The following is a 26,848-nucleotide window of genomic DNA, read 5'->3' on the forward strand; positions in this document are numbered from 1 at the left end:
TAAGTTGTAAATACAAGTTTAAAGCATAATCAAATATGAGTCATGTATTGATTCTGTAAGGCAAGGTTGTTTGTAATAAACAGTATTCTTTACTAGCACACAATAAGGGCAGTTTCATCTTTCCTTGCTTTTTGTGTATTTTCCAGAACATAGACTAAAATGAAATATTATCTTTTCCTTTACATTGTATGTTTTAATAGAGATTAAATTAGCTGTGAATACAGTATGAACTTGGGATAAGGGCAATAAGAAACCCTATTGTTTCCAGCCTCCACAAAGAAGAACTGGCAGTGTGTCAGGAAAATTCCCAGTATAGAGCAGTTTTATTACAATTCAGTACAGTTGGTTCTTGCATAACCTTTAGAAAATCATACATAAAACATTCACATCTATATAAATAAAAATCACCCACACACTTTATTAATAGCTTTTGTTCACTGTTTCCATGGGACTTGTGCTACATGTTCCTACTGTGCCCCCTTTTCCAGTCTTTCTTAAAGATAACTTTCTATAAGCTTTCTTAAAAGCAAAAAGGCTAAGTAATATTAGGAACCAAATATAAGCATAAGATATCTTGATAATTCTCACTAGACACAAATTTCCTTCTTGATCATGTACTACAACTGTGTCTGTAAGTGTCCTTTTTATATTCAGTAAATAGAGATTGGCTCTTTCACTACATACAGTTAATTTAACTTTAGCAAAGAAGGTTGTACTTTCATGGAAATAAGAATCACAATATATTTGTGATAATGTTTGGGCATTTATTTTAAAACATACATTTTTAATATTATACCACTGTTCCTGCGACAACATGGTGAAAGCAAGATCCACATTGAAGTCAACTGCCAAGCTCAAGCCTCAGCCTTTTTTTCCCTCCGTGTAGTTCATTCTAGCCAGTAATGTGTTTGTTTTCAGGGGTCATTTTCCTGAATCCAAACTTTAGAAGGCTTTCCACATATTCCCCCAAAGTATGTGATACAGAACACCAAAATCATTTTGTACTAAGCATCTAGATTGAACTGCCAGTTTACAAAAAACCCAAGGACCAAAGGAACATAAAATGGGATCACTTTCCAGGATGTGGGAAATTCTACAGGACAAATGACCCAGTTTCTTTAACAAATGAACAGCAGTAAGGGAGGATGGGGTAAAGGTGACTAAGTGTTTTGAGGTTAAAAAAGACTTAAGGTATTTGTTAATTGTACTTTAGTTAAAAAGAGAAGCTTAAGAGATATGTGAACCAAATACAATGTGTGGACCTTGTTTGGATCCTAATCTGAACAAAGCAAACAAAAAAAGATACTTTTGAATCTAAATGTTGGCTGGATAATTAGATATTTTTAAACTGTCATTATTGATGGGTGTAATAAAGGTGTTAGGGTTTTATTTGTTAAGAAATAGTCCTTATGGGGGTGGAGCCAACATGGCGGTGTGAGTAGGACAGTGGGAATCTCCTCCCAAAAACATATATATTTTTGAAAATACAACAAATACAACTAATCCTAAAAGAGAGACCAGAGGACACAGGACAACAGCCCGACTACATCCACACGTGCGAGAGCCCAGCGATTGGTGAAAGGGGTAAGATACAAGCCCCAGCCCGGCGGGACCCGAGCACACCTCCCCCCAGCTCCTGGTGGGAGGGAGAGGGAGCCCAGGACTGCTAAACACCCAGCCCCAGCCACCCACACCAGAGCGCAGACACAGTGCATGCGTGGAGGGCTGGAAACCAGGGAAATAGGTCAGCAAGACCTCTGAGCGGGTTCCAAAGCTGATGCCCCTGTGACAAAGAAAAGCGAGTGCTTTTTGAAAGTCTTAAAGGGACAGGGACATAACAGCTGGATGGAAACAACAAAGGTAACAGCCCAGTGGCTGGAAATTACAGGGAAAACTGGGTGCACTAACCCACTGGGCAACATCTCTGAGACCCCTCACGGAGGTAAACAGCCAAACAACCCCCACCCCTGTCCATTACCCCTCCGGGCGCTGGGAAAGCAGAGAAGCAGCCTAAGGAAGGCCCCACCCTCAGAAAGGGAGTTTTCTCCATATCCACTGGGCAAGACACAAAGACCAAGTCTTCATGCAATTACCCAACACAAGCCACTAGAGGTCGCAGTTGTCCCAGTAAAGAAAGGCCAGTAGCAAGTGAAAAGTTTGGCCCTCCCAGCTGACAGTCAATGGCACCTGTCAACATGAAAAGGCAAAAAACTATGATCCAGACAAGACTAACCCAGACAGCCTCAGCATCTGCTACATCTTCCCCTGAGAAGGAACCTGGGGAGATAGATTTAACCAGTCTTCCTGAAACAGAATTCAAAACAAAAATCATAACCATGCTGATGGACTTGCAGAGAAATATGCAAGAACTAAGGAAGGAGAATACAGAAATAAAACAAGCTCTGGAAGGACTTCAAAACAGAATGGACGAGATGCAAGAGACCATTAATGGACTAGAAAACAGAGAACAGGAATGCAGAGAAGCTGACGCAGAGAGAAAAGGATCTCCAGGAATGAAAGAATTCTAAGAGAGCTGAGTGACCAATTGAAACAGAACAATATTCGCATTATAGGGGTACCAGAAGAAGAAGAGAGAGAAAAAAAGGATAGAAAGTGTCTTTGAAGAAATAATTGCCGAAAACTTCCCCAAACTAGGGGAAGAAATGGCCTCTCAGACCACAGAGGTACACAGAACTCCCATGACAAGGGATCCAAGGAGGGCAACACCAAGATACATAATAATTAAAATGGCAAAGATCAAAGACAAGGACAAAGTATTAAAGGCAGCCAGAGAGAAAAAAAAAGGTTACCTACAAAGGAAAACCCATCAGGCTATCATCAGACTTCTCAACAGAAACCCTACAGGCCAGAAGAGAATGGCATGATATACTTAATGCAATGAAACAGAAGGGCCTCGAACCAAGACTACTGTATCCAGCACGAATATCATTTAAATATGAAGGAGGGATTAAACAATTCCCAGACAAGCAAAAGTTGAGGGAATTTACCTCCGACAAACCACCTCTACAGGGCATCCTACAGGGACTGCTCTAGATGGGAGCACTCCTAAAAAGGGCACAGAACAGAACACCCAACATATGAAGAAGGGAGGAGGAGGAATAAGAAGGGAGAGAAATAAAGAATCATCAGACCGTGTTTATAGTAGCTCAGCAAGCGAGTTAAGTTAGACAGTAAGATAGTAAAGAAGCTAACCCTGAACCTTTGGTAACCACAAACTTAAAGCCTGCAATGGCAATAAGTTCATAACTCTCAATAATCACCCTAAATGTAAATGGACTGAATGCACCAATCAAAAGACACAGAGTAATAGAATGGATAAAAAAGCAAGATCCATCCATATGCTGCTTACAAGAGACTCACCTCAAACCCAAAGACATGCACAGACTTAAAGTCAAGGGTTGGAAAAAGATATTTCATGAAACAACAGAGAGAAGAAAGCAGGTGTTGCAATTCTGGTCTCAGACAAAACAGACTTCAAAATAAAGAAAGTAACAAAAGACAAAGAAGGACATTACATAACGATAAAGGGCTCAGTCCAACAAGAGGATATAACCATTATAAATATATATGCACCCAATACAGGAGCACCAACATATCTGAAACAAATACTAACAGAACTAAAGGAGGAAATAGAATGCAATGCATTCATTCTAGGAGACTTCAACACACCACTCACTCCAAAGCACAGATCCACCAGACAGAAAGTAAGGACACAGAGGCACTGAACAACACACTAGAACAGATGGACCTAATAGACATCTACAGAACTCTACATCCAAAAGCAACAGGATACACATTCTTCTCAAGTGCACATGGAACGTTCTCCAGAATAGACCACATACTAGGCCACAAAAAGAGCCTCAGTAAATTCCAAAAGATTGAAATCTTACCAACCAACTTTTCAGACCACAAAGGCATAAAACTAGAAATAAACTGTACAAAGAAAGCAAAAAGGCTCACAAACACATGGCGGCTTAACAACACGCTCCTAAATAATCAATGGATCAATGACCAAATCAAAATGGAGATCCAGCAATATATGGAAACAAACGACAACAACAACACTAAGCCCCAACTACTGTGGGACACAGCAAAAGCAGTTTTAAGAGGAAAGTGTATAGCAATCCAGGCATATTTAGAAAAGGAAGAACAATCCCAAATAAATGGTCTAATGTCACAATTATTGAAATTGGAAAAAGAAGAACAAATGAGGCCTAAGGTTAGCAGAAGGAGGGACATAATAAAGATCAGAAAATAAATAAATAAAATTGAGAAGAATAAAACAATAGCAAAAATCAATGAAACCAAGAGCTGGTTCTTCAAGAAAATAAACAAAATAGATAAGCCTCTAGCCAGACTTATTAAGAGGAAAAGAGAGTCAACACAAATCAACAGTATCAGAAACGAGAAAGGAAAAATCACAACGGACCCCACAGAAATACAAAGAATTATTAGTGAGTACTATGAAAACCTATATGCTAACAAGATTGGAAACCTAGAAGAAATGGACAACTTCCTAGAAAAATACAACCTTCCAAGACTGACCCAGAAAGAAACAGAAAATCTAAACAGACCAATTACCAGCAATGAAATTGAAGTGGTAATCAAAAAACTACCAAAGAACAAAACGCCCGGGCCAGATGAATTCACCTCAGAATTTTATCAGACATACAGGGAAGACATAATACCCATTTTCCTTAAAGTTTTCCAAAAAATAGAAGAGGAGGGGATACTCCCAAACTCATTCTATGAAGCCAACATCACCCTAATACCAAAACCAGGCAAAGACCCCACCAAAAAAGAAAACTACAGACCAATATCCCTGGTGAACGTAGATGCAAAAATACTCAACAAAATATCAGCAAACCGAATTCAAAAGTAGATCAAAAGGATCGTACACCATGACCAAGTGGGATTCATCCCAGGGATGCAAGGATGGTACAACATTCGAAAGTCCATCAACATCATCCACCACATCAACAAAAAGAAAGACAAAAACCACATGATCATGTCCAAAGATGCTGAAAAAGCATTTGACGAAGTTCAACATCCATTCATGATAAAAACTCTCAGCAAAATGGGAATAGAGGGCAAGTACCTCAACATAATAAAGGCCATCTATGATAAACCCACAGCCAACATTATATTGAACAGCGAGAAGCTGAAAGCTTTTCCTCTGAGATCGGGAACTAGACAGGGATGTCCCCTCTCCCCACTGTTATTTAACATAGTACTGGAGGTCCTAGCCATGGCAATCAGACAAAACAAAGAAATACAAGGAATCCAGATTGGTAAAGAAGAAGTTAAACTGTCACTATTTGCAGATGACATGATACCATACATAAAAAACCCTAAAGACTCCACCCCAAAACTACTAGAACTGATATCGGAATACAGCAAAGTTGCAGGAATCAAAATCAGCACACAGAAATCTGTGGCTTTCCTATACACTAACAATGAACCAACAGAAAGAGAAATCAGGAAAACAACTCCATTCACAATTGCATCAAAAAAAATAAAATACCTAGGAATAAACTTAACCGAAGAAATGAAAGACTTATACTCTGAAAACTACAAGTCACTCTTAAGAGAAATTAAAGGGGGCACTAACAGATGGAAACTCATCCCATGCTTGTGGCTAGGAAGAATTAATATTGTCAAAATAGCCATCCTGCCAAAGCAATATACAGATTTGATGCAATCCCTATGAAACTACCAGCAACATTCTTCAATGAACTGGAACAAATAATTCAAAAATTCATATGGAAACACCAAAGACCCCAAATAGCCAAAGCAATCCTGAGAAAGAAGAATAAAGTAGGGGGGATCTCACTCCCCAACTTCAAGCTCTACTATAAAGCCATAGTAATCAAGACAATTTGGTACTGGCACAAGAACAGAGCCCCAGACCAATGGAAGAGACTAGAGAATCCAGACATTAACCCAGACATATATGGTCAATTAATATTTGATAAAGGAGCCATGGACATACAATGGCGAAATGACAGTCTCTTCAACCGATGGTGCTGGCAAAACTGGACAGCCACATGTAGGAGAATGAAACTGGACCATTGCCTAACCCCATATACAAAAGTAAACTCAAAATGGATCAAAGACCTGAATGTAAGTCATGAAACCATTAAACTCTTGGAAAAAAACATAGGCAAAAACCTCTTAGACATAAACATGAGTGACCTCTTCTTGAACATATCTCCCCGGGCAAGGAAAACAACAGCAAAAATGAACAAGTGGGACTATATTAAGCTGAAAAGCTTCTGTACAGCAAAAGATACCATCAATAGAACAAAAAGGAACCCTACAGTATGGGAGAATATATTTGAAAATGACAGATCCGATAAAGGCTTGACGTCCAGAATATAAAAAGAGCTCACATGCCTCAACAAACAAAAAACAAATAACCCAATTAAAAAATGGGCAGAGGAACTGAACAGACGGTTCTCTAAAAAAGAAATACAGATGGCCAAGAGACACATGAAAAGATGCTCCACATCGCTAATTATCAGAGAAATGCAAATTAAAACTACAATGAGGTATCACCTCACACCAGTAAGGATGGCTGCCATCCAAAAGACAAACAACAACAAATGTTGGCGAGGCTGTGGAGAAAGGGGAACCCTCCTACACTGCTGGTGGGAATGTAAATTAGTTCAACCATTGTGGAAAGCAGTATGGAGGTACATCAAAATGCTCAAAACAGACTTACCATTTGACCCAGGAATTCCCCTCCTAGGAATTTACCCTAAGAATGCAGCAATCAAGTTTGAGAAAGACAGATGCACCCCTATGTTTATTGCAGCACTATTTACAATAGCCAAGAATTGGAAGCAACCTAAATGTCCATCGATAGATGAATGGATAAAGAAGATGTGGTACATATACACAATGGAATACTACTCAGCCATAAGAAAAGGGCAAATCCTACCATTTGCAGCAACATGAATGGAGCTGTAGGGTATTATGCTCAGCGAAATAAGCCAAGCGGAGAAAGAGAAATACCAAATGATTTCACTCATCTGTGGAGTATAAGAACAAAGGAAAAACTGAAGGAACAAAACAGCAGCAGAATCACAGAACTCAAGAATGGACTAACAGGTACCAAAGGGAAAGGGACTGGGGTGGATGGGTGGGTAGGGAGGGATAAGGAGGGGGAAGAAGAAGGGGGGTATTAAGATTAGCATGCTTTGGAGGGTGGGAGAAAGGGGAGGGCTGTACAACACAGAACACAAGTAGTGATTCTACAACATTTTGCTATGCTGATTGACAGTGACTGTAAAGGGGTTTATAGGGGGGACCTGGTATAGGGGAGAGCCTAGTAAACATAATATTGATCTTCTAAGTGTAGATTAATGATAACAAAAAAAAAAAGCATTTCCTGTGTGGTGACCTCCAATGAGTTCTACACAGTGGTATAAAGGGCATATAAAAGTGTAGGCAAAGGGTTTGTTTGTGTTTATACAGAGGATCAAAGCCTAATTTGGCTACCCCAAAAATGAACTAAGATACGATATGAAAAAGAACTTCCAACATCAGCATTCTCTGGAAGACCCATGCCAGAAGATGATCATCAAAAAACCCCAACAAAGATCCACGTGCTGCTACAGGTGTAGATGCACTCATCCCACCGGTTCCTGGACTTGCCATGGGAATGAAGAAGGAGATATCTAAGCTGGCCTGTGCATACAGTAAAACAACAAATTTGACTGGATCTATACTGTTGGAACTCAACCAAGAATTAGGAGAAGTGCAAATTGTAGTGCTCCAAAATCTTACAACTACAGACTATTTACTGTTAAAAGAACACATGGGATGTGAACAGTCCCCAGGAATGGGTTGTTTTAATTTGTCTGATTTCTCTCAGACTGTTTAAGTTCAGTTGGACAATATCCACCATATCATAGATAAGTTTTCACAAATGCTTAAGGTGGCTAACTGGTTTTCTTGGTTTCACTGGAGATGGCTGGTAATCATAGGTATGCTTTGGTTATGTAACTGTACTCCTATTATGTTAATGTGTGTGTGCAATTTAATTAGTAGTTTAAAACCTATACATGCTGAAGTTACTCTACAAGAAGATATGTCAAAGAAATAATCAATCTTCCCATGTTTTCTTCCGCCTGCTACTTCTATAGCTTTTCTTCTTCCTTCCTAATTACAACCCCTAAATAGAATTCGTGCCTCATATTGAATTTACCATGTATCACAGTTCTTCCAAATGGTAAAGATACCTCAAAACAAATGCTGGGCATAGAAGCCATAGGGCATAAATATGCAAAGAAGTAAAAAACTAACCTTTTCAAACAATAAGGCTTCTCTCTCACTTACCAACTTCACATTTCCCTGTATGGCCCCGGAAGATAACTGGTTAGCCAGAGACGGGTAAGATTCCTCAAGGGAGGAACAACCTAAGACAGGCACAGTCGCAGGGGGGCCATCAGGTGAGAAATTGGGGATCAACAGAGGTGAGGCTTAGAACCTCCCCCCCTGTTCTGAGAGAAATCTGCTGTATCCGTGGATGTTTTATTGCCCTTGTCTAGCTTGGATTAACACATAGTCTACAGGCACACACCTGATCATCTACATTTGCTCTCTTACAACACTAAACTATGTTTTCTACCTTTATCTTCCATCTACCTACCACTTCACCATTTTATTAAAAATAATAATAATAAAGAGAGAAATGTGGTATCCATATAAATCAAGTATAAAAATCAAACGAATATTCATATTTGACCTGATTGTTTATAGTTCATAATGTGTGATCAAAACTGAAAGTTTCTGTGATGACTGCCTTTGTACTGTTCACCATGTAACTTATTCACTATGTAAGAATTTGTTCTCCATGTAAGAACTTGTTTGTTATGCTTCAGAAGATTGGAGACTGATGAAAATTAGGCTTGGGGTGGATTAATGATTATACATTGAGCATTGAGTCCCCTATACAGAATTTTATTGTTGTTAACAACCATTTGATCAATAAATAGAAGAGATACCCTCACAACAACAACAACAACAAAAAAAAAGTACACACTTCCAATTGTAAAATAAATAAGTAACCGGGATATAATGTATAGCATAAGGAATATAGTCAAAATATTGTTGTCTTGGTATGGTGATAGCTGGTACCTAGAATTATCATGTGTATAAATGTTGAATCACTGTGTTGTACACCCGAAACTAATGTAATACTGTGTGTCAACTACCCTTCAATAAAAAATAATTATCTAAAAAAAAAAAAGAAATAGTCCTTATAGTGGTGGATATATGTCATCCATTTGTCAAAGTCCACAAAGTGTACAATAATAACAGTGAATCCTGATGTAAACTGTGTACTTTGGGTGATAATGATGTGCCAACAAAGCTTCATCAATCCAACAAATGTATCTTTGTAATGCAGGATGTTGACAGCTGGGGAGGCTGTACATGTGTGGGGGCAAATCTTTGGACTTCCTGCTCAGTAACCTTCCTCTGGGAACTGGAAACAACTGCAAAAAGTAAAGTTTATTTTTGAAAATGAAAAAAAAAAGAAAAGAAATAATCCTTACTTATTAGTGATTTATATACCAAAGTGATATTTGAGATTTTACTTAAAATACCCTATCAAAAAAGAAAGAGGATAGATAAAACAAGAAGGGCAAAATTAAAATAGTTCTTGAAGTTGGGTGATGGGTACATAAGGTTCATTTCATTATTAGCTTTGAAATTTTCCATAAAGTTAAATTAAAATATATATACACACATAAAATGAGAAGGAAAAAGAATTGATCACTGCTGTAATAGCAAACAAAACTATATTAACTTTAGGAATAGCAATTTACAGTATCATCCTATAAAATAAATTAATGTGTTTAAATTTGGGGGAAGGAAGGAAGGAAAGGCCTTTCTAATATAGCCTTACCTAACCCACAACTCAGTGCCCTCACGTCTTCCACGGAATACCATATGTTATAGAAGGTAATGCTTCATTTGAAAGGCATGATGAACTTTGCATGAAAGATACATACCTGCTTTGGAAGAGCGGTGGACCTCATGCCAGCAGTGATACTCACGTGTCTTTGCTTTGAGCATTAGTCTTCCTCCTGGGCCATTTGTGGGATTTCCCTGGGACTGCTATTTGTGACTCTAATTGTGAAGTCAGTAATATGGCCTTTGTCATAGCCAGAACTTTTGGTGTCCTGTCTTATTCTCTAGTAAAATACCTATTTTACTACAGAACATTTTTACTTTCCATCACTTTTGCTTAATGCTATAAAAATGAATGCTCTTAATGAGTGGACTTAAACCCTATAGACATAATTTTGTACAATGTATTTGCCTTCTGGGAATTTTTTTTTTCCTGAGACAGTGACTTCTTGGTATTTTTCTAGTGGAAGATAGCCTGGGTCTAATCAGGACAGAGAAGTGTATACCATACTCACGATCAGTATTTTGATGCTTACCCAAATCACAGCAAAGAAAGTTTACAAAATTAATGAATGCTGAAAACAGATTCTTCAGTGGACCTGTGTTTCTAAGTTGGAACATTGGTTTTTAATCTAAGAAGGCTTAACCCAGCCTGGCTGAAATTTTGAGCTAGAAAGGAGCTGTCACAAATCTGTATGTTCAAATAAGTGCCTTTTTTTCTTAATTCTCTGGAATTATTCTGCCACAGCAAATTTAATTAAGAGCAAACCAAACATTCCTGAGCCCCAGCTCCAGCTATAATTTACATTAAGATACCATATATAAAAGTAGTTATCTTGCTTTTGAATATATTTGTAAAGTTTGATTTTTCAGTATCTGTATAATATATCAAGTAAATTTTGAGTTGTCAGAGAGCTGGAATTATTTCTGTCAATTTAACTTTACTTAGCCACTGTCACAATAACAAAGTATAAAGATTTCGTGCTGAACAACCTTAATTAAACTTGTCATATCTTCTAAATCAAGAACTTTTGATGATAGAAATACAAAAATATTCAAATAAGACTGAATTTTGAGAAATGTTACTACCAAGAGCATTTTTTAAATTAAGGATAATATAAAACAGTCATAAAAATTTTATAGCTGTTGGCAAAAATAATAATTTTACTATTTATTGAGTACTCTTTGTCATGCACTTCACTAAGCACTGTATTTAGTCTTAGAATGTTGGAAGTATATGCTAAGTATGTGTATTATACAGAGTTTGGTTGAAGTTTATAGAGAAATACAAATGCTAGACGAGTAATGTTTGTTTAATAATCTAAAATCTCTGTCAGGCTGGGGAAAGATCATTTTCTTGAAGTAGTTGGAAATACTATAATGAAAATGTAAAAAGCATGTTTTCTAAAACACCTTATTAAAATCACCCATCTTTTGATGAAAAACTGGTGAAATTAGTAACCGCTCGTCATCATGGCCAACCTTTTTGAATGTTACCTGAATGGCTTTTTTCCTAATTCTTACCATGTTTGCTTGCTGAATTAATTTGACATCTAAAAATGTTGCTGACAAGGAAATGTGGTTTTGACACTTCAGAAAAGACACTTTCTGCTTCATAGAAGTTGAAATTTTATTCCATGTGAAATTTGAGAACCACCAAAGTGAACATTCTATAATTAATTTAAAACTATTAATTGTATTAGCACTTTTATGCCATGTAGAAGCAAGCAGTATTAAGATTTAAAATTGAATTTTTAAAGGTTTTATTATCAATATTATCCCAAACTGAATAATTAAAAGGTCAGTAAAGTCATCCATAGTATACAAAAGAAAAAACAAAAATTTTATATTGTTAAAATATTAAGGGGGAGGGAGCCAAGATGGCGGCGTGAGTAGAGCAGTGGAAATCTCCTCCCAAAAACACATAGAGCTATGAAAATATAACAAAGAAAAATCTTCCTAAAATAGAGACCACAGGACACAGGACAACATCCAGACCACATCCACACCTGCAAGAACCCAGCGCCTTGTGAAGGGGGGCTCCACCATTTTGGAGGAACAGCCCCAGCCAGGCCAAGCCCACAGCAACAGTGGAGATAAACCCCAAAGCAACTGGGCAGGAAGCAGAAGCCCTGTCTGCGCACAGCTGCCCAGCACAAGCCACTAGAGGTCGCTATTCTCCCAGGAAAAGGCTACAAACCAACAAGAAGGGAAGCTCTTCCAGCGGTCACTTGTACCAGCTCTGCAGACTATCTCTATCACCATGAAAAGGCAAAACTACAGGCAGACAAAGATCACAGAGACAACACCTGAGAAGGAGACAGACCTAACTAGTCCTCCTGAAAAAGAATTCAAAATAAAAATCATGAACATGTTGACAGAGATGCAGAAAAAAATGCAAGAGCAATGGGATGAGATGCAGAGAAAAATGCAAGAGCAGTGGGATGAGATGCAGAGAAAAATGCAAGAGCAGTGGGATGAAGTCCGGAAGGAGATCACAGATGTCAGGAAAGAGATCACAGAAGTGAAACAATCCCTGGAAGGATTTATAAGCAGAATGGATAAGATGCAAGAGGCCATTGAAGGAATAGAAGCCAGAGAACAGGAACGTATAGAAGCTGACATAGAGAGAGATAAAAGGATCTCCAGGAATGAAACAACACTAAGAGAAATATGTGACCAATACAAAAGGAAAAACATTCGTATTATAGGGATACCAGAAGAGGAAGAAAGAGGAAAAGGGATAGAAAGGGTCTTTGAAGAAATAATTGCTGAAAACTTCCCCAAACTGGGGGAGGAAATAATCGAACAGACCATGGAATTATACAGAACCCCCAACAGAAAGGATCCAAGGAGGACAACACCAAGACACATAATAATTAAAATGGCAAGGATCAAGGACAAGGAAAGAGTTTTAAAGGCAGCTAGAGAGAAAAAGGTCACCTATAAAGGAAAACCAATCAGGCTAACATCAGACTTCTCAACAGAAACCCTACAGGCCAGAAGAGAATGGCATGATATACTTAATGCAATGAAACAGAAGGGCCTTGAACCAAGGATACTGTATCCAGCACGACTATCATTTAAATATGATGGTGGGATCAAACAATTCCCAGACAAGCAAAAGCTGAGGGAATTTGCTTCCCACAAACCACCTCTACAGGGCATCCTACAGGGACTGCTCTAGATGGGAGCACCCCTAAAAAGAGCACAGAACAAAACACACAACATATGAAGAAGGGAGGAGGAGGAATAAGAAGGGAGAGAAGAAAAGACTCTCCAGACAGTGTATATAACAGCTCAATAAGCGAGCTAAGTTAGGCAGTAAGATACTAAAGAAGCTAACCTTGAACCTTTGGTAACCACGAATCTAAAGCCTGCAATGGCAATAAGTACATATCTTTCAATAGTCACCCTAAATGTAAATGGACTTAATGCACCAATCAAAAGACATAGAGTAATAGAATGGATAAAAAAGCAAGACCCATCTATATGCTGCTTACAAGAAACTCACCTTAAACCCAAAGATAAGCATAGACTAAAAGTCAAGGGATGGAAAAACATATTTCAGGCAAACAACAGTGAGAAGAAAGCAGGGGTTGCAGTACTAATATCAGACAAAATAGACTTCAAAACAAAGAAAGTAACAAGAGATAAAGAAGGCCACTACATAATGATAAAGGGCTTAGTCCAACAAGAGGATATAACCATTCTAAATATATATGCACCCAATACAGGAGCACCAGCATATGTGAAGCAAATACTAACAGAACTAAAGAGGGAAATAGACTGCAATGCATTCATTGTAGGAGACTTCAACACACCACTCACCCCAAAGGATAGATCCACCGGGCAGAAAATAAGTAAAGACACACAGGCACTGAACAACACACTAGAACAGATGGACCTAATAGACATCTATAGAACTTTACATCCAAAAGCAACAGGATATACATTCTTCTCAAGTGCACATGGAACATTCTCTAGAATAGACCACATACTAGCTCACAAAAAGAGCCTCAGTAAATTCCACAATATTGAAATTCTACCAACCAATTTTTCAGACCACAAAGGTATGAAAGTAGAAATAAATTCTACAAAGAAAACAAAAAGGCTCACAAACACATGGAGGCTTAACAACATGCTACTAAATAATCAATGGATCAATGAACAAATCAAAATAGAGATCAAGGAATATATAGAAACAAATGACAACAACAACACTAAGCCCCAACTTCTGTGGGATGCAGCGAAAGCAGTCTTAAGAGGAAAGTATATAGCAATCCAGGCACACTTGAAGAAGGAAGAACAATCCCAAATGAATAGTCTAACATCACAATTATTAAAACTGGAAAAAGAAGAACAAATGAGGCCTAAAGTCAGCAGAAGGAGGGACATAATAAAGATCAGAGAAGAAATAAACAAAATTGAGAAGAATAAAACAATAGCAAAAATCAACGAAACCAAGAGCTGGTTCTTTGAGAAAATAAACAAAATAGATAAGCCTCTAGCCCAACTTATTAAGAGAAAAAGAGAGTCAACACAAATCAACATAATCAGAAATGAGAATGGAAAAATCACGACAGACTCCACAGAAATACAAAGAATTATTAAAGACTACTATGAAAACCTATATGCCAACAAGCTGGAAAACCTAGAAGAAATGGACAACTTCCTAGAAAAATACAACCTCCCAAGACTGACCAAGGAAGAAACACAAAAGTTAAACAAACCAATTACAAGCAAAGAAATTGAAACAGTAATCAAAAAACTACCCAAGAACAAAACCCCGGGGCCGGACGGATTTACCTCGGAATTTTATCAGACACACAGAGAAGACATAATACCCATTCTCCTTAAAGTGTTCCACAAAATAGAAGAAGAGGGAATACTCCCAAACTCATTCTATGAAGCCAACATCACCCTAATACCAAAACCAGGCAAAGACCCCACCAAAAAAGAAAATTACAGACCAATATCCCTGATGAACGTAGATGCAAAAATACTCAATAAAATATTAGCAAACAGAATTCAACAGTATATCAAAAGGATCATACACCATGACCAAGTGGGGTTCATCCCAGGGATGCAAGGATGGTACAACATTCGAAAATCCATCAACATCATCCACCACATCAACAAAAAGAAAGACAAAAACCACATGATCATCTCCATAGATGCTGAAAAAGCATTTGACAAAATTCAACATCCATTCATGATAAAAACTCTCAGCAAAATGGGAATAGAGGGCAAGTACCTCAACATAATAAAGGCCATATATGATAAACCCACAGCCAGCATTATACTGAACAGCGAGAAGCTGAAAGCATTTCCACTGAGATCGGGAACCAGACAGGGATGCCCACTCTCCCCACTGTTATTTAACATAGTACTGGAGGTCCTAGCCACGGCAATCAGACAAAACAAAGAAATACAAGGAATCCAGATTGGTAAAGAAGAAGTTAAACTGTCACTATTTGCAGATGATATGATACTGTACATAAAAAACCCTAAAGACTCCACTCCAAAACTACTAGAACTGATATCGGAATACAGCAAAGTTGCAGGATACAAAATCAACACACAGAAATCTGTAGCTTTCCTATACACTAACAACGAATCAATAGAAAGAGAAATCAGGAAAACAATTCCATTCACCATTGCATCAAAAAGAATAAAATACCTAGGAATAAACCTAACCAAGGAAGTGAAAGACTTATACTCTGAAAACTACAAGTCACTCTTAAGAGAAATTAAAGGGGACACTAATAAATGGAAACTCATCCCATGCTCATGGCTAGGAAGAATTAATATCGTCAAAATGGCCATCCTGCCGAAAGCAATATACAAATTTGATGCAATCCCTCTCAAATTACCAGCAACATTCTTCAATGAATTGGAACAAATAATTCAAAAATTCATATGGAAACACCAAAGACCCCGAATAGCCAAAGCAATCCTGAAAAAGAAGAATAAAGTAGGGGGGATCTCACTCCCCAACTTCAAGCTCTACTACAAAGCCATAGTAATCAAGACAATTTGGTACTGGCACAAGAACAGAGCCACAGACCAGTGGAACAGATTAGAGACCCCAGAAATTAACCCAAACATATATGGTCAATTAATATTTGATAAAGGAGCCATGGACATACAATGGCAAAATGACAGTCTCTTCAACAGATGGTGCTGGCAAAACTGGACAGCTACATGTAGGAGAATGAAACTGGACCATTGTCTAACCCCATATACAAAGGTAAACTCAAAATGGATCAAAGACCTGAATGTAAGTCACGAAACCATTAAACTCTTGGAAAAAAACATAGGCAAAAACCTCTTAGACATAAACATGAGTGATCTCTTCTTGAACATATCTCCCCGGGCAAGGAAAACAACAGCAAAAATGAGCAAGTGGGACTACATTAAGCTGAAAAGCTTCTGTACAGCGAAAGACACCATCAATAGAACAAAAAGGAACCCTACAGTATGGGAGAATATATTTGAAAATGACAGATCTGATAAAGGCTTGACGTCCAGAATATATAAAGAGCTCACACGCCTCAACAAACAAAAAACAAATAACCCAATTAAAAAATGGGCAGAGGAACTGAACAGACAGTTCTCCAAAAAAGAAATACAGATGGCCAAGAGACACATGAAAAGATGCTCCACATCGCTAATTATCAGAGAAATGCAAATTAAAACTACAATGAGGTATCACCTCACACCAGTAAGGATAGCTGCCATCCAAAAGACAAACAACAACAAATGTTGGCGAGGCTGTGGAGAAAGGGGAACCCTCCTACACTGCTGGTGGGAATGTAAATTAGTTCAACCATTGTGGAAAGCAGTATGGAGGTGCATCAAAATGCTCAAAACAGACCTACCATTTGACCCAGGAATTCCACTCCTAGGAATTTACCCTAAGAACGCAGCAATCAAGTTTGAGAAAGACAGATGCACTCTTATGTTTATCGCAGCACTATTTACAATAGCCAAGAATTGGAAGCAACCTAAATGTCCATCTGTAGATGAATGGATAAAGAAGATGTGGTACATATACACAATGGAATACTACTCAGCCATAAGAAGTGGAAAAATCCAACCATTTGCAGCAACATGGATGGAGCTGGAGAGTATTATGCTCAGTGAAATAAGCCAAGCGGAGAAAGAGAAATACCAAATGATTTCACTCATCTGAGGAGTATAGGAACAAAGGAAAAACTGAAGGAACAAAACAGCAGCAGAATTACAGAACCCAAAAATGGACTAACAGGTACCAAAGAGAAAGGAACTGGGGAGGATGGGTGGGCAGGGAGGGATAAGGGGGGGGAAGAAGAAGGGGGGTATTAAGATTAGCATGCATGGGGGGGAGGGAGAAAGGGTAGGGTGGGCTGCACAACACAGAGAGGACAAGTAGTGACTCTACAACATTTTGCTAAGCTGATGGACAGTAACCGTAATGTGGTTGTTAGGGGGGACCTGATATAGGGGAGAGCATAGTAAACATAGTATTCTTCAGGTAAGTGTAGATTAAAAATTTAAAAAAAAAAAAAGAAAGAAAGAAAGAAAAGGGGGATTACTCCTTAACAGGATAAAACTATTGGTAAATCAAAGATCAACGCATGCTTTAAATATCCTTAATGTTGATCACTTAAAGGGTGTCAGATGATCAGCTATGGAGGTACTCTTTTCTGATAATATTCCTTTCTCTTAATTAAAAAAAAAAAAAAAAAGCAGTTACTGTGTGCTGACCTCCAATGAGTTCTGCACAGTGGTATAGAGGGCATGTCAAATTGTGGGCAAAGGGTCTGTTTGTTTCTACGCAGAAGATCAAGGCCTAGCTTGGATACCCAGAAAATGAACTAAGATACGATATGAGGAGGAGCTTCCGGCATCAGCACTCTCTGGAGGACTCGTGCCGGGGGATGATCATCAAAAAGCCTCCACAGGGATCCGGACGATGCTGCGGTTGTGGCTGCATCCAGCCCACCATCTCCTGGACTTGCCATGAGAAGGAGGAGGGAGATGTCTAGGCTGGCATGTGCATACAGTGAGACAACGAATTTGACTGGATCTGTACTGTTGGAACTCAACCAGGAGTTGGGAGGGGTGCAAGTTGTAGCACCCCAAAATCTCATGACTATAGACTATCTATGGTTAAAAGAACATATGGGATGTGAACAGATCCCAGAAATGGGCTGCTTTAATTTGTCTGATGGTTCAAGTACAGTTGGAAAATATCCATCATATCATAGATAAATTTTCACAAATGCCTAGGGTGCCTAAATGGTTTTCTTGGCTTCACTGGAGATGGCTGGTGATTATAGATTTGCTTTGTTTATGTCACCGTATTCCTATTATGTCAATATGTGTGTGCAAATTAGTTAGTAGTTTAAAACCTATACATACTTAAGGTACTATACAAGAAGATATGTCAAAGAAATAATCAATCCTCCCAAGTTTCCTTCATATGCTACATCTATAGCTTTTCTTCTTCCTTCCTAATTACAAACTTTAAATAGAATTCGTGCCTCATATCGAATTTACCGAGTATCATAATTCCTCCAGGTGGTAAAGATACCTCGAGACAAGTGCTGGGCATAGAAGCCACAGGGCATAAATCTGCAAAGAAGTAAAAAGCTAACCTTTGCAAACAATATGGCTTCTCTCTCACTTACGAACTTTACATTTCCCTGTATGGCCCCGGAAGATGACTGGTTAGCCAGAGACGGGTAAGATTCCTCAAGGGAGGAACAACCTAAGACAGGCACAGTCGCAGGGGGGCCATCAGGTGAGAATTTGGGGATCAACAGAGGTGAGGCTCAGAACCTCACCCCCCCTGCTTTGAGAGAAATCTTCTGCATCCGTGGATGTCTTGCTGCCCTTGTCTAGCCTGGATTAATACTTAGTCCATAGGCACACACCTGATCATCTGATCATCTACATTTGCCTTCTTACAGCACTAAACTATGTTTTCTACCTTTATCTTGCATCTACCTACCACTTCAGCATTTTATTAAAAATAAAAATAATAATAATAATAGGAGAAATGTGGGATCAACATATAAATCAAGTACAAAAATCAAATGAATATTCATATTTGACCTGATGGTTTATAGGTCATATTGCATGATCAAAACCGAAAGTTTCTGTGATGACTGCCCTTGTACTGTTCACCATGTAAGAATTTATTCACTCTGTAAGAATTCGTTCACCATGTAAGAACTTGTTCGTTATGCTTCAGAAGATTGGAGACTGACGAGAATTAGGCTTGAGATGGATTAATGATTGTACATTGAGCATTGACCCCCCTATACTGAATTTTATTGTTGTTAACAACCATTTGATCAATAAATATGAGAGATGCCCTCTCAAAAAAAAAAAAAAAAAAAAAAAAAAAATAATATAAACTATTTCTTGACCTTGCTCAGAAAATTAAAACAAAAAGTTTTCCCTCGATTTCACTGAAAACCTACTCATCAAGCCCAGAAATAGGTATTTTTAATGAGCTCTTTTAATTATTCTTATGGAATCAATTCAGAAACAGCCTCATTACTAAATCTAAAAACCATGGCTAACTAGACCCTCCAAATAATTAATACTGAAGATGGCCTTGGGTATATGTCAGGGTTATATCTTTGCCATCTCTACTGCCAACACAGACAACCATAGTATGGGATATGTCACCCTTCTCATGGATATTTTCAATATCCTGCACAACGGACCTCTTTCAGCTATCTTTGACCCCAGTGATCTATTCTCCACCCACCAAGCCATCGTGATCTTTCAAAAAGTGCAAAATGGATCATGTAAGAGTATTCAAAATCAACCAATTACTTGAAGAATAAAATCCAACCTCCTTCTGTAATCTACAAAGCCTCACATGATCCGACTCCTATTTCTTCTACCTCATTTCATCCCACAATCCCCTCTCCTTGTTCACTATGTGATGGTCTCCCCATCTATCTCATTCACCACTCTATCTTCAGTGTTGGGCACAGGGCCCGGCACACAACAGGAGCTCCAAAAAGAAAAATGAATGAGTGAATAAAGTACTGTCTTGATGCATATTAATGGCTTGTTGGTTCAATATTGAAAAACAAATCCAATGCCAAGAAAATTTAAATTTTTGATCTTATTGGTTCCAAGGAACTAAGAATGAGACATATGGCTTCATGAAGCTAAGAAGAGGATTTTCGAAGAAAGTGACAGTAGCATTTTGATTCTAGAGTGAATTGGAAAACTAATGTGTGAGAATTAGCAGAGTGACTCTAATCTCACTCAGGACTTCGGGATCAATTCAAGGCCTTCTTTCCACCTCCAAGGGAAAAACAGCATGGATCAAGGCATAGTGAGTCTACTACAGAGCGAATTTTCCAGGACAAATGCTAAGCTTTGATGACCTTTTTCATCTCTTGCAGCCAAAGTGGTTAGGAGACCTGCCGTGCCTTCACCTTCTGAATGCAAAATAAAGCCAGCATAAAACAATCTTCTTGGGCTAGGCCACAAGGGAGCACTGCAACCATGGAGCAGAAAGTAATTTCCATGTCTTCCAGTTCAGGGAGACTAGAAGAGCCCTACAGATTCTGGGCAGGAGACAAGTGTACAGAGTCTGGTTGTCTCAGTAACCCCTTCGGCACACAGCAGGAATAACCATCTGAATGAGTTACTGTTTCAGGAAACCAGAAGGGAAATGACTCCAGTAATAAATGGTTACCCCAGCCACTGAAAAAAAAAAAAAAAAAAAAAAAAAAAAAAAAAAAAAATATTAATATCAGTGAAATAAAGGTGGTACTTCATGATGGTTTTGTTTTGTTTTCAACAAAATAAGTCTTTTCCCCCCATAAATTAAAGCATCACATTACTAATAACTTCCCATACTCCAATAATAGGCAAGTCTTATTGTTACTGTTATCTCCACAATACCTAGAGCCAACTTTCAGTTGTTTTTAGTAATATGCATAGAATGGTAAAGCCCATACACTCAATAAAAGATAATCACTTATACCAGAACTTTTTCCACCAAACTTTTTATGAAAGATGCCATTGACAAGTAAACAGATTTTAATTTTACTGCCTTTTGCTTCCCATGGTAACATGTAGGTAAATGTGCCAATAGGTGGTAAAAGACCAACAAAGTAGTGAAAGGAAAAAAAAATAGGTGAGGTATTTAATCAGCAAACCAGAGAATCAGTTTCTAAATGTTTCTGTACCCTGTGGCCTCCCTTATGAATTCCTTCTTGGCAAGAACTGTCTTATTCTTCCTTGTATTACAGATAGATGGCCCAGTGTAGTTCATTTAAGCCAGTGTAGATGATTTAGGCCAGAAACTTTAAATAGCTTCCATCAAGTGTTATCATTTGCTACACAGGGAAAACAAAATGAAACTAGAATATACAAAAGAAAGAGGCGTGTCTCCTACCTAATGTAAACCTAATATTGTTTGAGAAAGAGGTACAGATCTTTTAAAAAATGTTCTTTAATTATTTCTCTAGTCCATATTGTTTATCTTTTGTACATACTATGTGACCTAAAGAAGCTTGTTTTTCATTGTGGGATTTTGCAAAAGTGGAAACAGCTTGTGAAAAATACTACACGTATACACCTATAGCCAGCCTAATATTGCTTGTCACCAACCCCAAACTAATAACTAGAAATTTCAAACTCCGGATGTATGTGTGTGAGATTAACAGAAGTACTTGACAGTCCATAATGTGTGTGTGTGTGCATGTGTGTTATGTGTGTGTATTTTTTGATAACTTGCAACCACATGGCAATGTATTCAGTATTTCTGTTTGATAAATAAAAGCAAAGAACTTTGATTCAGAAACTAGAATAATAAGTTGCTCGTGTACCTTTAAAATTAGGTTTTAAGTTGAATTCTTACTGACAGGATATTAAAATTGAATTGCAGTTTTTTATCATTTTGTATAGGTTTTACACTAAAAACTACCAGGCAGGTAACATCTAAATGTATCTTTCTCAATATGACAAAGTTACATAAGAAGAGAATTCCCTAGCACGTAAAGAAAAATGCAATTATTTTCTATTCTGAATCTGCAGACTGCTGTTTTAGAAAATCATATCTGATTATTTGCTCAGCAGAAGATTATTGAGTTGATTTAGCTGTGATTTTACTTAACAAAGCTTCAACTGCATTCCTACTGTGGAGTCCGAAAAAGGTAGAGAGATATAAATGATACATTCAAACTGTGATTTTTGTGAACAGGGCCATCGATGCACCCCTCCGAGCTAATAGCGGAGATGAGAAACAGTGGGTTTGCACTGAAACGAAATGTACTGGGGAGAAACTTGACCGCAAATGATCCATCACAGGTAATGATCTTTTTATCAGTAAGCTGAAAATGTCTATAAATCTAAATGTGATTGCTTGTGAATTGCTACTTAATGTTTTCCAATATGCACATATCCATAGGAAAGCAAGATAGAGCTAAGAAAAGGCCTAAAATGTATTTTGATTTTGATTCTTTATTATCTTAACCTAAATGAGAAATTGTTTTTAAACCTATATTTTAATAAATGAAACTGCCCCTCTGGGTTTATGTGGATGTCTAAGTGAACTGTGATAAGATTGTTATTTTTTCCTTCCTGGTAACTTATCCCTGAAGCATCACTAAATAGAACCAATGGGAAGAAGTGTATAAAAGCAGACCCCTAAAAATTATAGAAAATATTTTACACTTATTTAACTTATTGCACGGTACACAGATCCAGGAAATGGTTGAGTTTGAGAGGTTGTAGATATCCTAATGCAAACCATTTATTATATTTAATGAGGAAACTGGAGCCCAGAGAAGTTAAGTGATTTCCCTAAGGGCATGTGGCGATTTAGAGACAGCTGTACTAAAACCCAGACTCCCACTGCTATAAACTTGTGCTGCTCTGAGAAGAGGCACATTATTTTTCAAACATTGCTAGGGATGGTTCATGTAACCTATATTATCACATATTTGTAGTGTTTGAGGTATTTAATATGTATTTGATAATGTACTACTGAAATTATAAAGGCTAAAATTTTGGATGTTTGACCTTCCCGTAAAGTGCATGATTTTCTTGGTTTTAACATTTCATTAAATGAAAAATAAAATATATAAACCTTCAAGTGTTTAAATTCAAACTCAAGAGGTAAAGAGTAGAAAATATGGTATAAATGTTTTATCTGTGTTTCCTTATTGTACTCTCCCTGAGAAAGTTCGTTAATGCTGGCAAAGCAGTCATCATACCCTCTTAGTGCATTAGGATACTTCTAGGCAAGAAGGCTACAAAACATTCTCTAATTCCCCACCACCTCCCAGTCCAAAATGTCATACTTACCTACAATATGTCCCAAGTACAAAATTTCTTATTTGTAAATGTCTCCTTTCATGTCTGATACCTAAGTTGTCTGCAATCTAGCAATTTAATGATGTTTTTGTTGACTCAGGAATATGTTGCAAGTGAGGGTGAAGAAGATCCAGAAGTCGAATTTTTAAAGTCACTCACAACCAAACAAAAACAAAAACTTCTCAGGTAATTAAGAATATATTTGATGAATTCAACTACATTTTTTTTCTTATGTTTCATCTTGGTATCATATTCAACTCTCTGATCCTAAGAGCTAATGAAGGTACTTGAACCATGGATCACACTTACTTATTCTTCAGCTATAGTAGTACAATTTTGTCTTTTTTTCAGTAATAAATATGAAAATGAGTGTAAGATTATATATTCAGATTATACCTCAGAGTCATTGCATTTTTCAGAACATTTAATTTGGAAACATTTATTTGTAGGTTTCATTTTTCATAATAGATTTGTATATATATATATATCTTTGCACACAATTCTTAGAAAATATTGTGGGCTATATATTACTCTTGTATAAGGTTTTACAAAGAATGCTGAAAAGTGCTTAAATTTAAAGTAAATATGAGTTTTATTAAACAGACGAGCCCTAGATTAAAGAATCCAAGAAATATCCACTGAATCCAATAGAGGGAGCTCACGTGATGTTTCAGTATGTGGAGTTTCGGGAATGGCTGGACAGAATACAGTGAAGACGTTATTATTTTAAAGTAAATCAGTATATCATATAAACTTCTGAGAATGTGAAGTATTCTTTAGAAATTCAGAATGCCTTAATAGAATTGTCCTACCTATAAATCTGAACAATTTTTGAAAACTAGTATACGATTATTTTATTTCATATAACCAGAAAAGAGTATAAATGGAAAGTGTATTTCTATTAAGAATTTCTGAAGAAATGCTCTCCAATTTTGATAATATAATGTTGATTAATATTCATACTAAAGGATAATATATACATAAAATTAGTTTTTCATCTGACTGTAGCTATATGTTGAGTTTTTATAGGATTAGATACAACTAATACCAAAAACCTTTCTTTAGGTCAGGGCGACCATTTATTTAGAGTGCTGTACAATTTCAAAATCTGATTCAGCAAGAATTTCTTTAAAATAGCATTACCATTGAAGAAAATAAATTGGCTTAATGCATTTAATTTTTTAATTTAAACTTACATATACGTGACTTGAATAATTTAAAAGGAAGAAAATGATTTATCATTTGATAAAGAATGTGTTTATATTTGAATACCACTTTAATAGCTTCTAAAAATATATATTGTCTATTCAAATTTTATATTTGTTGCTGAAAGGACTACTCTTACATAGTCTGTTACTGTTTTTCCCCAAAACAGGAAATTGGATCGACTTGAGAAGAAGAAAAAGAAAACGAAAAAAGATAAAAAGAAAAGTCTTCAGAAGAACAGAAGAAAGCACAAAAAACATAAAAACATGTCATCTTCCTCCTCCTCCTCTTCCTCCCCCACCTCCTCTTCTTCCCCCAGCGAGACTTCAGAAAGCAGCAGTGAGAGTGATAACAAAGAAAAAAAAATCCAAAAGAAGAAAAGAAAGAAAAACAAGTGTTCATGGAATAACCACAATGATTCTGAAGTGAAGGACAAGTCTAAGAAGAGAAAACTTTATGAAGAACTTCCTAGCAGTCACCGGAATAAGGAAAAAGGAAAGGAAAAGCCTAGGTTTTTAAAACAAGAGAGTTCTGGGGAGAATAACAAATGGAGCCATTCTGATTCTGACAGAAAGTCTAGGAGCCATAACCATAGCCCAGAAAAGAGAGGATCTGAAAGACATGCACGGAGCAGTAGGAGCCAGAGCAGGGATGAGAGGAGGAGAAGCCGAAGCAGAAGTCGTGGTAGTTACAAGCAAAGAGAAATAAGAAAACGGCCACAACGAAGCCCCAGTGAAGAGTGGAGCAGAAAACATGACACCAGAGGCCATGGCACAGATATATACAGAGGAGGAAAAATGCACAGAGAACTCAGGAGATAAACATAGCAAAGTGACACAAAGAGAACAAAGCAGAAGTAGAGAGAATAAAGAAAGACTATCTGTGACAATTACCTGGAAATAAAAAATACCTCCACTTTCTTATTGAAAACCTTTAGCAAGGGCCAAATGATATTCTCTTATCTTTCTGATAAAAAGCTCTTTTTAAATTTTCCATCTCTGTAAATTGTCATATCAAGTACAAAACTCCATGAGTCCTAAAAGAATGAACTTTGCAAACATTTCATAAGTAAGCTATTTTGGGGCTATAAAAATATTTTCTGTTGATAAATGCTTCTTGTGCTCTATACTAGATAAAAACTCCACATAACTCTGTGATATTTTCTTTGTTCTGAAACATTAAAAGAATGGTGGTACACTGAATGGGCATAATTTAATTTTTTTCAATTTTATTACTTTTAAGATTTGAATTTACTTGAAGGAAAGTGTAATCATTATTGAAATACACTAGTATGAATTAAACGATGAATTGCTCAGTATTTCTTTAAGGCTTTTAAACTCCCTTCAGGTGTTTTGTTCTAGCTGTTTACATTTGGATGATGTATTAGTTTTCTATGCTGCCATAACAAATTACCTCAGACTTAAAACAACACAAATGTATTACACAGTTCTGTAGATCAGAATTTTGAAATGGGTCTCAGTGGGCTAAAGTCAAGGTGTCTGCAGGATTGGTTCCTTTTGACGGCTCTAGGAGAAAAAACTGTTTGCTTGTGTATTTCTAGAGGCTACCTGCATTCCTTGGCTCCTGACCTCTTCTCCATCGTCTAAGCTAACAAAGGTGAGTCAAGTCCTCACATGTGGTCACTCTGTCACTTTGACATTCTGCAGAACCTTCTTCCACTTTTAAGTACTCTTTTGATTGTGCTGGGCTCAGCAGGAGAATTCAGGATAATCTCCCTATTTTAAAATCAACTGATCAGCAATCTTAATTCTACCTCTAACCTTATTTCCCCTTTGCCATGTAACCTAATACGTTCACAGGTTCCAGGGATTGGGACATGTACATCTTTGAGGGACCATTATTCATACTGCAGACAGTCTTTCTACTACTTGTATACAACTATTCAATGTTTCACTTTGAAAGGTTAAGCACCTATATAATGTCCAAATGGACCAATGTATACTATTCAGGTATATTTCATGAATATATGTATATAAGGCACATATAACTGCATACTTTCCGTTGTGTTTCAAAGGATATGGTAAAGGAAAACTATAGGTTAATATTCAGTACAAATTACAAGTAACATGCAATTCCAAAAAACTTACTAAACATCTTGGACAAAAAGTATGTTATCTGGGTTCCACATTTAAAAACATCTATTACTTAATAAAGTACAAATATAAATTAGATGGTTTGAGGGTTCACAGTCATAATTTCATAAATTATGCAAGGAAGTAAAATAAGTTTGAAAGAGGAATAAAGTAAAACTATTCCTATAGTCTGATGTATATGTGTCATGGAAAAACAATTATATATGTGCTCACACAAATATCCTCTGATGTATATGTTTGTG

At 37.2% G+C, this 26,848-nt stretch overlaps 1 protein-coding gene across 2 annotated transcripts in view; it reads left to right on the plus strand.

Annotated features, from left to right (window-relative positions):
- Positions 1-25,694, plus strand: part of CIRSR (corepressor of RBPJ and splicing regulator) — a 77,759-nt gene extending 52,065 nt beyond the window's left edge. For both annotated transcript variants that reach the window (XM_017675257.3, XM_073218675.1), the window contains 3 exons: positions 22,172-22,278; positions 23,387-23,472; positions 24,662-25,694. In XM_017675257.3, the coding sequence (XP_017530746.1) occupies positions 22,172-22,278; positions 23,387-23,472; positions 24,662-25,313 (845 nt within the window). In that variant the 3' untranslated portion in view covers positions 25,314-25,694. The remainder of the gene's footprint in view (positions 1-22,171; positions 22,279-23,386; positions 23,473-24,661) is intronic.
- The last annotated feature ends 1,154 nt before the right edge of the window (positions 25,695-26,848 follow it).

The sequence above is a fragment of the Manis javanica genome, chromosome 12, assembly GCF_040802235.1.
Source record: "Manis javanica isolate MJ-LG chromosome 12, MJ_LKY, whole genome shotgun sequence".
NCBI lineage: Eukaryota > Metazoa > Chordata > Mammalia > Pholidota > Manidae > Manis > Manis javanica.